We start from the raw sequence: 16,211 nt of genomic DNA, 5'->3' as shown, positions 1-16,211 counted from the left end.
GGCGCATAATTAAATATATATATCAGACATAACTCAAACCCCAACCCCTGAACCTATAACCTAAACATGTCTAACCCCAACCTGAATCTTTTACTATTTTTTTATTATTTTATTTTTTACTATAAAACAACAATTTATCTCGTATCTACTATACTTATGCCCTCACAAGCATAGTAATACAAGTACACACACACACACACACATACACATACACACACAGGCGCACGCACACACACACGCGCGCGCACACCCACTCACACAGCGCTCACGCAGGCACAAAAACAGATGATTAAAAGCAATAGCTCTCTCAGTGTAACACCTCCGACTTTGGTGTTGTGTTCCAGGCAAATGTTCATTTTGAATTCATCTCCAGTTAATCAAAGTCTTGTGAGGAGGGATTGTCAGAGCAGAGGGGTTAGGGGGCATCGCTTTGTGATTCCGCCGCTACAATGCTTTTCATCAGCTCCGAGATGAGATCCCATCCGCTCCCAAAGTTCTTCACAAGCCTCTCTCTCCTCTTCTGTAACTTTTACCCACACCCGACACAGAGCTACAGAAAACGGCGTCTCTCAGAAGAACAGACACTAGTGTCAGAACTGCAAACTCTGTATTCCCGGTTTAACCCATGGAGACCGGGAACGCATCTGTGTGTGTCATTTTTAGATTTATTTGGCTATTCAAAAATAGCAGATCTGCAAGCTCATAGCGCGGCACCGAGTGCCACGCTATGAGCTTGTAGATCTGCTATTTTTGAAAAATCGTGAAAATTTGTGGCAAAATCTTGGATTATATATTTTTAAAAGCGAACATTTGTACAATATTTGGTTCCAGGAACCCCCAGAAGCAAAGATTTGAGTTACAAATGTCCGCCAAAAAAAAAGGAATAAAAAATCAACTTTTCATGATTTTTCAAAAAGAGTGCCGCGCTACAAGCTTGTAGATCTGCTATTTTTGAATAGCTTAAAGAAATCTAAAAGTGACACAGATGCGTTCCCGGTCTTAATGGGTTAAGCCCCACAATAGCAATAGCCAATCACATTCAAGCCCAATAAAGTTCTCTTTCTTAGCTTGTACTTGTGTTACAGTAGTGTGCATTTATAGAAGAAAAAGCCATCTGGATTGAGCTGTTGGTACCTATATAGATACTGTATGTACAGTATGGCTTGTTTCACAGCTGTCCTGCATTGAGCTTATTGTTTTTGACTGGAAGAAACCTCATATCTCCCTATTAATTTTTTTCCCCCGCTTTTCTTTGCCTTTCTTTGTTATACAAGAGTGTCAAGCTAAAGTAGTGAAAATAGCCTATTTACAATAGCAGATTAACAAGCTCACAATGAGCTTGTAAATCTTCTATTTTCATTATTTCAGAACGTTTTCGCTCCATTTCCTGAAAAGTGATGGTTTTGGACACACAAGGTTAACCCGACAGCAACGTTGTGATACCTATGGATGGATAGATACATACGTAATGGCTTGATTATGTGTTGTTTTTTCTCCGTTTTTCCCCACTGTTTGCCCTGAAGATGGCCTATGGAGGCATGGTTTTAACAGTTCAATGATTAACTAAGACTTTTCTTTTACTTATTTGAACTTAACTTACATGTTTTGTGTGTGCTTATACTTAGTTGCGATGTTGCGCATTGTGGGCTTGGAGATCGTCGATTTCACCCACACAACAGCTTGTTTTTCTATAAAACATAGTGAAACGTTTCCTTGTTAATAGGGGGAAGTTTGGCACTCGCCATCACTATCACGATCACTCAGTAATCATCTTTATCCGAGGCTATTGGCTCATGCACAAAAAAACATGGTGTGCAGGCAGGGCCCCCACAGTGACGCTATTAGGGTTCAAGTGTTTGACACAGCAGTATGGTGCATGGACCAGACCAGTGCTATCATGTTATAATTGAGCCGGTATTACATCTGTCTTGTTTGTAGAAAGGCCCAGTCGGGGAATAAGCAGGGCCGTGTTGGTAACATGGTGCCTGATGCCTGCTACCCCCTCTGATGCTCTGCCAGTTAGCACAGCACAGCCGTAGCTCTAAAGGACGTCCACACACACAGCCTCATCCTCCCTTTCTCACGAGGACATAAATCCCCTTGATGTAAATTACAGCAACTTTGGTTTGGTTTCAGAAAGCATTACATCTCATTACCATGTCAGCATTTCAAAGCCTTGAGACTTTCTTTTTCAGCCAAAGCACTAAAGCTTTTTGCTATTCATAAATGTTAACCCATTCAATCCGGGATACATATCTGTGTCATTTTAAGATCTCTTTTGGCTTTTCAAAAATAGCAGATCTACCAGCTCATAGCGCGGCACTGAGTGCCGCACTATGAGCTTGTAGATCTGCTATTTTTTGAAAAATCTTGAAAATGTGTGCAAATCTTTGAATAAATATATTTTTAAAGCAAACATTTGTTACTCAAGTCTTTACTTCTGAAGGTCTCTGGAACAACATATTTTACAAAATGTTTAAAAAATATACATTCAAAGATTTGCAAAAAAATCACGATTTAAAAAAAAAAATGCATTCTACAAGCTCGCTATGAGCTTGTAGAATTCTACTATGAGCTTGTAGATCTGCTATTTTTGAATAGCCAAAGACGTCTAAAATGACAGCTATATGCATTCCCGGTCTTAATGGACTAAAAAGAAATCTCTGAAAAAGGATCTAAAAGATGTAAAAAAAAAAGGTTTGAAACGGCTGGTTCGCTCAGGCCTCCTTTTCAGCGCGCTGGACCACATATCTGGCCACATATCTGGCACGTATACTATGACTTGTGCTGTATACGGTATCTATCTGCTCTTTGTTGCTGATTGATGTGGTCGGGGTCGCGCACAGATGGGCCAGGAGGCGATAAACTGGAACGGGGAACAAAGAGTGTCGGGGCCATGCAGGGCGCTGCAATTAAGCTGTTTTCTTGTTGTTAATTAAAAGCAAATTAGCCGCTGCGACAGGAGTTTGCTGTCGAGGCGTAATCGCTGGCAGCATGCATGCCCACACACACACCTGGCGCTGTCGCTTCCACCAGTGTTAATTCCATCAACTTAATCTATTAAGACCTGGAACTGTGTCATTTTTAGATTTGAGCTAAAAAGCATTATTTTACACTTTGGGCTATTTAAAAATAGCAGATATACAAGCTCGTAGCGCGGCACCGAGTGCCGCGCTACGAGCTTGTAGATCTGCTATTTTAGAAAAATCGTGAAAATGTGTGCAAATCTTTGACTATATATATTTTTAAAGCGAACATTTTTAACTAAAATCTTTGCTTCTGGGGGGTCCCTGGAACAACATAGTTTGATGGGGGTCCGCGGCCAAATACATATAATTGTGGGGGTCCTTGACATGAAAAAGATTGAGCACCACTGATATAGAAACATGTTTTTTAGAATACTGTTGAGATTTAGGAGACATGTAGAATCGGCTTCAGGTCTCAATGGGTTAAAACTAAATCAAAACTAAGCTCTGATGACTTAGTTTTGATTTGAAAACTATGACTAAATACGTTGACGATTTCGTCAACAAATAAAAACTAGACGAAAATGTTAGGGAGGGACTAGTGTCTAGTGGAGAAGAGATGCAGTAGAACTAAGACAAGTCATTTTATGCTTGATTGCGCACTGGTGTCGCGCTCCGGAAATAGCCGATCTACAAGCATCACAACGCATCGCAGAACTTGTAGATCGGCTATTTTCGGCATGCAGCTAGGTAGAAATCAGACATTACGGCGCCATCAGGGTCCGCCAAAATACATTTTAGGTGACTAAATCAACTGTAGATTTGGTTAACTAACATCCTACAATATTTAGTCAACTAAAACTACTAAAACTAAAACATTTCAAACTAGAAAATGTGCTCCTCGGAGCACAGGTCTCCGCCAGTACTGTTCCTGATTAATCCTGTTTTACTTCACTTCAAAAGATATAAATGATCTTTTTGAAGTGACACACCTATAGTTTATAGGTCTCTATTTCATCATGCGTCTCGCTAGCCAATCAAAGCACACCCTTTCAACATATTGTCACGTGTCACGTGAAGCTTGACCAATGTTAGCTTGGTGGACACACGGAAGGACGAGAACGAAAACATAGTCTCCTGGTGGAGACAATGACTAAAACTAAATGGATTTTTTCTGTTTGTCCCCCCCCCTGTTTGCATTAGGGACGGCGAGGTAAGGCTGGAGAGCCTGGTCCCAGAGGTCAACCTGTAAGTACTAACAAACACCCACGACCACATACACACGCACGCACGCACGCACGCGCGCACGCGCGCACACACACACACACACACACACACACACACACACACACACACACACACACACACACACACACACACACACACACACACACACACACACACACACACACGCACACACACACCATGAACACACATGTACATGCACACATTCCATTAAGGCATTTTTTGGCTTGATTTTTTACTGTATTGTGTAAATAAAGGGAAAGAGATGAACTGCCATCACCCACATCCATTTTAACATTATAATTAACATTCTCAAGCTCAAATGAAGTATACAGTACAGGGCTCTAGAGATGATTAATTCAACAGAAAGATATAAAAAAAGATTTCACTTCGGCGTCGTGATTTACTTTTTCAGAACATTACATCAGAATCAGATGTATATAACCTTGGGCAGTTTTTTTGGGGGGAGGAGGTTCAAAAACTCTTTCTAGGTCAGTGGATCTCAAAGTGGGGTCCGGGGACCCATAGGGGTCCTTGAGGAGTTACGGGTCTGTAACTCCTGAGAGTGGTCCCTACCGTTTGGTTCCATTTGTGCACTCTCATGAGTTAACCCATTAAGACCGGGAATGCATCTGTGTCATTTTAAGATGTCTTTGGGCTATTCAAAAATAGCAAATCTACAAGCTCATAGCGCGGCACAGAGTGCCGCGCTATGAGCTTGTAGATCTACTATTTTGAATATATATACCAAACCTCCCCTATTAACAGTGAAACGTTTCACTATGTTTTATAGAAAAACAAGCTGTTGTGTGCGTGAATGCGCAACATCGCAACTAAGTATAAACACACACAAAACATGTAAGTTAATATAATATATATATATATATGTATATAAATGTCATGGTATTTTCTTCTTTAAAACTTTGAAAAGTGAATTTCCACTGTGATACTGCTTGTTTGCTCCACTGGTCCAAGCCGGGAACACAAATCGATTGATTCATCATTAAAAGGCCCACCCATCTGATTCAAGGCTGTCATGTTAAGTGTGGTCAGGTGGGTGGACCGTGAACACTTTTAAAGAGATGTTCCAGTGGGCCCTGCATCCTGAACAGGTTGAGAACCCACTGTGCTAGATGATTGGAAGCCTTCCTTGCAGATGATGCTTGAAGTGTAATTGACTACACCTGGCTCTGTTCTTTTGTCTTTGTTTTTTTTTCTCCCCCTCCCAGACTGTCATCTCATAAAAACATGAAAGCTTTTTTCAAACTTTGTTCCTTAAGGCTATTATTACATTAAAGTGTAAACCGCTCTCCATGTCCTGTTCTCCCGTAACAAGACTAGAAGATTATTAGTGTAAACCTGCAGGGGGCAGATTAAAGAAGGCGCTAGAACAATGTCTACCCATAAGGCCTGTTGACTCTTTGAATAATGGTCTCTCTCTCACACGTCCAAATCAATCGCTCGCGTGCGTGCGTGCGTGTGTGCGTGTGTGTGTGTGTGTGTGGGTGCGCATATGTGAGTCACAGACAGTGGAGGGCTTCAGACTACTTACTGTACATGTTTAGTGGTGCAACGGTTAATAGAACTATTCAATATTAATCGATCATAAAATATAATTTATTATCAATAATGAAATGAAATAATCGATAATAGATACCTATATATTGTGCATGTCATTATAGGCAAAAAATTCAAATAGTTAAAATAGCAGATAGTTGTGACTTTGAGCTTGTAAATCTTGTAGATCTAATAGATCTTGTAGATCGGCACGACACCGCTGTGTCGGAGTATAAAATAACATTTAAATGGTTAATCCATTTGTTGAAAAACAACATTTTTATTTTTTTAGATAAATGCACTTCTCGATTATTCAATTAAACACAACATCCGTATTGTGGGGAAAGCTTTGGCAGGAAATAGCAGGTCGATTGTCTATTTTCTGCGAAAGCTTTCCCCACAATGACAGAAAACACACTAGTATAGATCCCTGATGGACTCCGTTCAACCATATACGGTTTAAGTCAGAGGTCTTCAACAGGGGGTCCGGGACCCCTAGGGGGTCCTCATAGTTACTACAGGGGGTCCGCCAAATCTTTGTGTGATTTTTACATTAACCACTTCAACCAAGCATCCCTTTTCTGAGGAGAACTTTAGCCAAAAATAGCAGATCTACAAGCACACAACGCCTCGCGCTGCGAGGCGTTGTGCGCTTGTAGATCTGCTATTTTTGGCAAAGTGGTTTAGTATAGGGGGGGAAAAGAGCAGGCTAAGTACAGAGTGAAAGGTCAGGTTTACTAAGTATTGTTTAAGTGCATGGTTAAATGTCTGGAAATACACATTAACAGGAATCCAACATGGTTGTGCTGTGAAACAAGCCTATGAAGCTGCCTATGAAATCCATGAAAAAAAGAATATTCTATACAATATATAGTGGGGGTCCCTGCTTTATCTCGCTCTCTGGGTCCTTGGCCTGAAAACGTTGAAGACCCCTGGTTTAAGTGGTTAATTGAAGAAGTAAAATCAACAGAACAACATCTAAGAAGATCATATGGACCCAGTGGCAGCCCTATAAACATAATGTCCGCTTCCTCGCCTATACTGTATACTCTGAATTTAGGACAAACAAGTCATTTTTAGGCATCATAAAATAATATTGTAGCCCACAAAAAGAGAAGAAGAAAACAATAAAGTCTCGGTGCTTTTTTCAAGGCTGATTGTTTTCACGCGCCGGTGCTCTGATTTAAACGTCCGATCGGGGACACGGAGTTTATTTTATCTTATTCCATCCAAGAAATTCCAGAAAGGTCCCCTTTCGGCTTTCTATCACCGTTATGCTCAATAGATTCCATTATGTTTAGTATAATTGAGGCTGCTCACTGTTAAGTCTCTCCCACATGACTCAATGTATCCTCCTTTAATAACTCATAAAGCTGGAGGACACACAGTCATTGGTGGAAAAAGTACTCCCATTCTTTTTTACTTAAGTAAAAAATACCACAATATAGAAATACTCTGTTAGAAGTAAAGGGCCTGTATTCAAAATGTTATTGGAAGTAAAAGTGCACAATTATTGGCATGAAAATATGCTTACAGTACCGAAGTAAAAGTAGCATTTCGTTTTTCAAAATGTGTCCAACTTTTTTGGCATCGCGACGCGAAGCTTGTAGGTCAGCTATTTTCAAATAGTCAAAGTTTAAGATAGGGCTTAATTGGTTAATGCATGTTTTGTAATAATAATCTAGATCTATGTAGTAACTAAAGCTGTCCAGTAATTGTACTGGAGTAAAAAGTACAATATTTGCCTCTGAGGCATAGCCTAGTGGAGTAGAAGTTTAAAGTTTTTTATCGATAATTGGACACTCGAGTAAAGTAAAAGTACTTAAAAATGGTACTTGAGTGCAATATTCTTAAAGTAAATGTACTTTCCACCACTTGCTCAGTGTATCGTCCGTTACGTCTCCTTAACCCTTTAAGACCGGGAAAGCATCATTTGTGTCATTTTAATATTTCTTTGGGCTATGAAAAAATAGCAGATCTACAAGTTGAAAATGTTGCTTCTGGGGGATTCTACAAAATGTCTGCTAAATTCTGACAGTTTTTTGAAAAAAACCTATGTTATAATCAGTGGTTCTTTTTTTTTCATGTCAAGGACCCCCAAAATGATATGTATTTGGCAGCGGACCGCCATCTTAAAATATGTTGTTCCAGGGACCCCCCAGAAGCAAAGATTTGAGTCAAAAATGTTTGCTTTAAAACGATATATATTCAAAGATTTGCACACATTTTCACGATTTTTCAAAAATAGCAGATATACAAGCTCATAGCGCTGCACTTGGTGCCGCGCTATGAGCTTGTAGATCTGCTGGCAGCGGTGGCCTAGTGGTTAGAGGGGCGGCCTTGATACCGGAAGGTCCCTAGTTCGATTCCCCAATTCATCACATCAATCATGAATCACCGCTGAATAGCCCTTGAGCAAGGCTTCCATGCAGGGTCCGGCTGGAAACAAGTTTCGTACTTAGTCCGACACCCTGGGTAAACAACAAACTTTGCTTTGCTTTTGCTATTTTTTAATAGCCGAAGTGTGAAATAATGCTTTTTTTAGCTCAAATCTCAAAATGACACAGATGCGTTCCCGGTCTGAATGGGTTAATAACTCATAAGGCTGTAGGACACAAAGTCATTGGAGGAGAGAAAGGGGAGGGGGGGGGGAGGAGGTGTGACATTTAGAAATGGCACTGTACCCATAATACCTATATAGCAGTGTGCCAGCTCTCCTCCTCCTGTCCTCTGGTATATATACTGGCATTTATGACTCACCTGTTCTGCTGAGGTAGACATGCAAGGGGTTAACCGTATATGAACCCCAGCGTTTCCTAATCTGGGAATGACGTCGTGTCTCTTGAGCTGAAAGTATAGGTGAACGACGACGACTCGGCGAAAATAGCCGATCAACAAGCTCACGCAACGCGTCGCGTCACGTTGTGTGAGCTTGTTGATCGGCAGTTTTCGCTATTTGATGTGCACAACGAAGGGTTTCATTGGTCAAAGGGAGTGTAAGTTATATTTTTGGGTTAAAACAAAACTTTTTTTTTTGTGAAAAGTTTGAACTTTATATTCTGATAGTATTGCTATCGAGTACAAAGGGATTCTACTGTTGCGCCTCAGCCTTAAACGGCCAGTCCGGTGCGTCACAAGGGTAGGGACAATAGATGCAAAAAGAGATGAACGCTGGAGCAACACGGACAATTTAAGCCTTTTATTTTAGGTGCAAGTAATAAATGACTGACGTTTCGGTCTTTCGACCTTCCTCAGAGTCATGACTCTGAGCTCATTTCTTTGCGTCATCACTTCCAATTTCACTTTGTTTGTCCAGAATCCTGTATGAGGTCTCTCTCTCTTGACTGGATAAAATTAGTACCCCATTGGCAACCTTTTGTTTACTAAAGAGCCGCAGTGACGGGCCCAGCAGACCCCTGTTACTGAACAAAAACTCTGTAGCAATGATTGCTTTAACAATATAGAGCTATTTAACAAAAGGAAATAATTGTCTGGACCTTTAAAACACCCACTCTAAGCACATCTCTCTGACTCAGTCCCTTTGGACAAGAGAAGGGTGTTTAGTGATGACCGTATTAGTGATGACCGTACCTCGCAATTATTTTTCAAGGTCCAAAATAAAAAGGTGATCATTGTACCATGAAGTTGCTTCATGCACCGTGACAGAAACATGGCAAAACACGTACCGTACCGAAATGAGTGATGATCAGAACCATGTACGCTGCAAAATAACATGCGTTAATTAAACTCCTGAAATATCTGAGTCAACACTACAAAAGTCTTTGTAGCCTAAAGGTAGACCTTGAGTAAAAATCCCGCGGGCCGAAATTCGCGTTTCAGCTTCACCCAGCTGATGGCCGCTCAGATGGTCATGATCGCTCGCTCAGGGACGAGCAGTTATAGGGTTAAGTGTCTTGCTCAGGGACACTTCGACAAGGACCCTGGGTGGGCGGGCGGGTGAACCGGTGACCTTCTGATTACCATACGGCCTCTATACCCACTAAGCCACTGGTTCTCTAGCAACGAAGTATATTTACTTGAGTTCCTTGCTTCAGCGTTTGTAACAGACCCACGATGGTGACACTAAAGAGTTTGACACCATCGAATCGCGGGCGTCCTACGGGGTGACACCCTGGCCTCCTTCCTGTTTAATGTAGCGATGGACCGTGGCCTGAGTCTCGCAATCAGTGGCCCTGGCCTACACGATGGTCCTGAGGAAGACTTAAGCGAGTAACATCCCATACCGACCTCGACTAGGGAGATGACATTAGCCCTAGTCTCGGACACAGCAGAGAAAGGAAGAGAACTACTGTACTACTGGCAGTAGAAATGCAGCCTGGGACCAGACGAATCTGCCAGTGCAAAAACAAAAAAAAGATTGCCCTCTGCGATTTGGCCTGGCACCGCTCTATTGTGAATCCATATCCCGCTCCCGAAGTCTGGGGTGACCAATCAGGGCCCAGTATTCAAATATGGGAGACTGTAATTGGTAGTTGGTTGTAGGTCTAACCAATTGCGTGCAGAGCCATTCTTTTGATCCCGCCCCTTGAAAAAAAAACGTCCTCATAGAAGCACCAGACTCATATCCACGCAGTGATATAGTCTGGCCACGCGAACATCGGCCTCAATCTCAATGCCAAGAAAACAAAAGTAAAGGCATTTAACACAGAGGGCGAAACCATTGCCACCACAGATATAGAAACCTAGATACCTCATTGGCCTCTGCAGTTCATTGGGAGCAACTTACAAATCTCAATACAAGGCTCTTCCGCAGGACCGTTTGACTACTGGCTACTGGCTACTACTACAATCACATCGCGTTGACTTCTGGCCAATCACAGCGCGTCTAACTGACTAGTTGCTGCGCGGCTGCCTCTTAAGAAAAGACCCGCCCCACCTGCCTCTGATTGGCCTACCGAACGCCCCCCTTCTGTGACGCACACGGAAGTTTCCAGCTTGCCCTGCTGAAGCGGAAGGAAGGGGAAGCACGGCCGAGATACGCACGCCTCAGAGCCGAAGGAGGCGTCTACCTTTATATGTCTACGATTGCCACTGCCAACTCGAGGTAGTCGAGGACTTCAAATATCTCGGTGCCTGGACTTGCCTGGAATGCCTTTTGCGGGATGAGAAGAGTGTGGAAGTATGACATGTGAGATGACCTCATGAGGCGATGTTCGTAGCTACAGTGGAGTCAGTGCTGCTGTATGAGGCCGAGACATGGACGCTCACAGTACAGCAGGAAAAAGGCCTTGGATGGCATCTACTATCTAGCCATCGACACAAGAATGCTACGAATGGCAGTTGGTGTCACATGGGCGGACCACGCCAGAAACACGGTCCTCTACGGGGGGCCTCCCCACGGTTCACAGACAAGGTCAGAGAGAGAGAGCAGGATGAGTCTGGCTGGGCACTGCGTCAGGCACCCGCAACTGGTGGCAAGCAAACCTGACACTAGTGGGTGCCAACCCCAAGGCACTGCCAGGAAGGGAAATGGGCGAGCTCCAGCAAACTGACACTGTGGGAGCCAACCCAAACGCACAGCCAGGAAGGGAAAAAGGCGAGCTCAAGACCCTGCTTCTATAGTGAGGAGGGCAACGATTCAGGAGTCCCGAGTTGGTGTTGGCTAAGTCCGCACTCTCGCATCATCGCATTTGTAATTTTGGATTACAAAAAAATCATTATGTCATCACTATTTCAAATAGTGACAATAGCAAATCTACAAGCTCACAACGAGTTGTGAATACTTAAGTATTTTTAACAGCATGCACTTTTGAATACTACTTTGAAAAGGTACACCATCGGACCAGCTGCAGAATTAGGGTTTTGGGCTGTATTAGAATGGGACAACGCACCCACCTTGTTGAGTCCTTGTTTTCTCGCTTTTTTGCATTCAGCCAATCGCAAGGCAGGCAGGGTGGGGCTTGGTAGAATCTAGTTACCATTAAATAATACGTGTCCGAAAAGGAAGCCTGTTGTGCCTCAACCAATCACAGTCGCAGCTGATCGTCCCGTCCCCTCGGGCTATGGGATTGATGGTATCTCGCTGCAGCCAGAGAAGGCTAATATTTGTAGCCTGTAGCTCGCACAGCCCAAGGGAGAGAGAAAGAGGGGCAGTGCTGAAGCATGTTTATGTTACTTATCATTGCTTATGTCTTGAATGTTTTCAGATACACATTGTAGTGTATCGTTTAAGTTTAAAACGAGCAATTCACTGTCCGGACGTAATCTTGAATGAGACTAAAAGCAGCCCTGTATGATTAAAATCAGATCTGCATGAGCAATGGGAATCACACAGGTGAATGCAATCTCAATTCATATTTATTCATAAGGGCTTGCTGATCATGCAATCATGCCGTTTGTTTGCGTTTGACAGTAAGTGACTTTTAGGGACTTTTGACATAAAAAATACCAGAAAATATATCCTCTTTTTTGGGCATCTATTGTTAGGTATATATATCCTCGTTATGATCACCTACAGTAGATGCTCTAAAAGTGTGGAAAAAAAGTCTCCTTTTTTTTCATTGGCACTTTGAAAGTCATGTTTTATTGGTTATCAATTACTTGGGCTGCTAAAAATAGCCGTTCTCCAGGAGCACTCTTGTCGCACAGTTTGTCATATGTCATTGTTTGTGCCGTGTACAAGGACTGGTAAAAATACCCCAGTGTTAAAGTGTATCCTCTTCTCTCTCTGTTCTTTATACTGCAGGGTCCACTGGGAATCTCCGAAGCAGCAAGAGTTAAGGTATGGTGTGAAACAATATTTATCACCCAACTAATTACTGACACGTGGCATTTGAAGCTAATGTATCAGAATTGATACTATATTTGACGTTGATACACTTATTCCAGTAAAGGTGAATTCTTGAGTTTAACCCATTTAGACCGGGAACACATCTGTGTCATTTTAATATTTCTTTGGCTATTAAAAAATAGCAGATCTACAAGCTCATAGCGCGGCACCGAGTGCCGCGCTATGAGCTTGTAGATCTGCTATTTTTGAAAAATCATAAAATTTGGCAAATATCAGATTTTTTTTTTTTTAAGTGGACATTTGTAACTCAAATCTTTGCTTCTGGGGGAGGTCCCTGGAACTAAATATTTTACAAATGTTCGCTTAAAAAATAGCAGATCTACAAGCTCATAGCGCGGCACAGAGTTTGGCTATTTTTGAATAGCCAGAGAAATCTTAAAATGACACAAATGCTGCTTTCGCGGTCTTAAAGGGTTAATTAGAATGATGGTTTTGGGGTTATAGCGACATTCAAAATAACCTTCATTTTATGACTTTTCTCTTTGCCATCCGTGTATATAAAGATTGATCATGTGTAACTATCGGCCCCAGGTGACCTGGCTTATTATCTCAGTTCAGAGCGTCCACTCACCTCTAAAGCCTGATATATATATATATAGTATACTTCGTTGCGTGCCGGTGTCGCGCACCAGAAAATAGCCGATCTACAAGCTCAAAACGTGTCACGATGCGACGCGCCGTGAGCTTGTAGATAGGCTTTTTTTTTCAGTAACACCTTTTATGGAGCAAATTATTATTTCCACTCCACCAGGGTGAAGAATAGACATTTTATTGAGGAAGATCGGACTATAAAAACAGCATAGACTAGGCCTCATGGCCAAGGCTTCATACCAACCTGTCTCGTCTCCCTCGCTATGCTCTTCTCTCCTCCGTTTCCCCCTTAACATCCCAGCGTACTGTAAATCCCTTTTATACTAGTCTGCTCACACACAGAATTCATCCTTTATTGGTCATGTGTAGACATGCTGCACTAATAGACACTATATCAATAGTTTAAGGTCTTTAATCCCCGGGAGCATTTATTTAGTGCGATTCATTTGCATTAATTTAAACTGCTGTTTATGTCATGAGTATACATCCACACGGAATGCGAATATAACGCAGCGATAAAGCAACACAGGTCGATATCTTCGCCGCCAATAAAATCATCCACCTATATGGATGATGCGTACATAAATGAATAGTTTGATGTGCAACATTCACCGACGCATTTTCGTATCATTTGTTCTCGTTGGCCTTGGTAGTTTTCACAATAGGCTCTATGCACAGCAGCCATATTGGACAGAAATTGGGCCCCTTCCTTGCTTCCTTCACAGGTGTTACCAATGACACTAATGAAGGCTCTGTTCCATTTAGTGTAGCACAGTGGTTCTCAAACTTTTTAATTTCAAGGACCCCCATAACTCTGAGAGTGTACAAATGGAACCAAATGGACCCTCCCGGGTCCATTTGGTTCCATTTGTACACTCTCAGAGTTACACCCTCTCAAGGAACCATGAGGGTCCCTGGACCACACTTTGAGACCCACTATTTCTAGTGAGCCAACACACATACACAAATATACACAATATCAGCACCCTGACTCTGTTTGACCAGAATGGAACAGAGCCTTCATTAGTATCATTGGTAACACCTGTGAAGGAAGTAAGATTCCTTCACAGATTCAGCAGGGGTTTGTGGCTCGTGGCGCCCCCTGCTGTGGAGCCCAAACAGTCTCAACGACTAGACGGGTCACAGGACTCTTAAGATGCAATGCTGTACTCCTGAAATTATTTTTGGACAAACAAGTGATATGCACATTTGACATTCTTATAGATTTCCTGCCACGACACACACACACCGCAACCCCCCCCCCAACTTCCTCTGCCCTTGACTGACATTTCAATGCTGTCAGAAAAAAAGGTCCTCGTCTCCTTTCCCCCCCCCAGCACCTCTCAGTCAATCTCTGTCTATCTGCTGTGCAAATTAAATAGCTTTTCCTCACCGTCATCTTTCCCATGCTCTTCCTGTGGCCCGGGCTCTGCGTGACTCACCGCTCCGCTCTCATAACAGACAGATGGCCATTATGTACGCTGCCTTTTTGAAAAAAGGAAAAGAAAAAGGAAAAAAAGGGGGGCCCGCAATCATTTTCCACAACGAAGCCCAGTGGTGATGTAGCTCAGCAGAGAGCATAGGAGATATCTCCTGTAAAGAAGCTGCGAGACGCGGTTAGAGCAAAAACCAGGCCCCCCCGCCGGGCCTTTGGGACTCTTTGTTAACCCTTTAAGACCGGGAACGCGTCTGTGTGTCATTTTTTTTATTTCTTTGGGCTATTCAAAAATAGCAGATCTACAAGCTCATAGCTTGAAAAATCGTGAAAATGTGTGCAAATCTTTGAATATATATATTTTTTGTAACTCAAATCTTTGCTTCTGGGGGTCCCTGGAACATTTTTTTTTGAGATGGGGGTCTGCGGCCAAATACGTATCTAAAAATGCATTTCTAGATCCCAACAGTGTGTTGCTAGATCAGTGGTGCTCCAACTTTTCCATGTAAAGGACGCCCAAAATTATATTGTATTTGGCCGCGGACCCCCATCTCAAAATATGGTGTTCCAGGGACCGTCCCAGAAGCACAGATCGGAGTTAAAAAATGTTCGCTTTAAAACACAAATGTTCACGATTTTCCTCCAAAAAATAGCAGATCGCTATGAGCTTGTAGATCTGCTATTTTTGAATAGCCCAAAGGAATCTTAAAATGACACACAGATGCGTTCCCGGTCGGAATGGGTTAATCTATTTCCTTTTGCAAACCTTCCACCCACCTGCCCGCCCTCCCCCCCGGTACACTCACATAATATAGCCCCTACTTCTGTGACCTCGCCCGTCGCTGTGCCTTGCCATCCAGAGGTACTTGGGGTACTCCGGGAGAATAGGTGTATTATTACGGCGTGGCTCCTCAAGAGGCGAGACGTCTAAAAGGTTGTCTGTTTAGTGTGTGTGTGTGTGTGTGTGTGTGTGTGTGTGTGTGTGTGTGTGTGTGTGTGTGTGTGTGTGTGTGTGTGCGTTCTTGTGCACACTGTCGATAGGGCCACAGAAGTACCTCAACCTTCAGTTTTTTTCCCACATTATGTTTTATACTTTTTGAAATATTTAACCAGTGGTGGAAAAAGTATCAATACTGCAATGTAGAAATACTCTGTTACAAGTGCAAGTCTAGAATTAAATATTTACTTGAGTAAAAGTACAAAATTTTTGGTATCAAAGTATACTTAAAGTACATACGTAAAAGTACTCTACAAGCTCACAATGCGTCGCATCGCGACGCATTGTGAGCTTGTAGATCTGCCATTTTCAAATGGCAGATGTATAGGGCTGAAGTGGCTTGTTTTGTTTTCAAATAATTGTAGTCTCCGCCACTGAGATGTGGCGGAGTAGAAGTAAAAGTACTGAAAACTGGAAATACCCCAATAAAGTAAAAAAAATACCGCAAAATTGTACTTATTGTACAGTACTTGAGTAATTGAACTTAGTTACTTTACATCATTGGATTTAACTTAAATCTTATAATGGAAGTGTCTGGGGGGGCTCTGATTGGGGCTGAAACCTGCCCAAGTGTGATGTCATGGATATGACACGGCCTGGCCACAAGTC

At 42.4% G+C, this 16,211-nt stretch overlaps 1 protein-coding gene across 3 annotated transcripts in view; it reads left to right on the top strand.

The window, feature by feature from the left end:
* The window catches only part of LOC311059097 (uncharacterized protein), a 248,307-nt gene that overhangs the window by 131,341 nt on the left and 100,755 nt on the right, over positions 1–16,211 (top strand). For all 3 annotated transcript variants that reach the window (XM_084076729.1, XM_084076728.1, XM_084076730.1), the window contains exons 18-19: positions 4,170–4,214; positions 12,475–12,510. In XM_084076729.1, the coding sequence (XP_083932855.1) occupies positions 4,170–4,214; positions 12,475–12,510 (81 nt within the window). The remainder of the gene's footprint in view (positions 1–4,169; positions 4,215–12,474; positions 12,511–16,211) is intronic.

Source organism: Gymnoscopelus microlampas, assembly GCF_963454915.1.
Source record: "Gymnoscopelus microlampas genome assembly, chromosome: 13".
NCBI lineage: Eukaryota > Metazoa > Chordata > Actinopteri > Myctophiformes > Myctophidae > Gymnoscopelus > Gymnoscopelus microlampas.
Note: the sequence above shows the minus strand (reverse complement) of the source record. Positions and strands in the feature narration are given on the sequence as shown.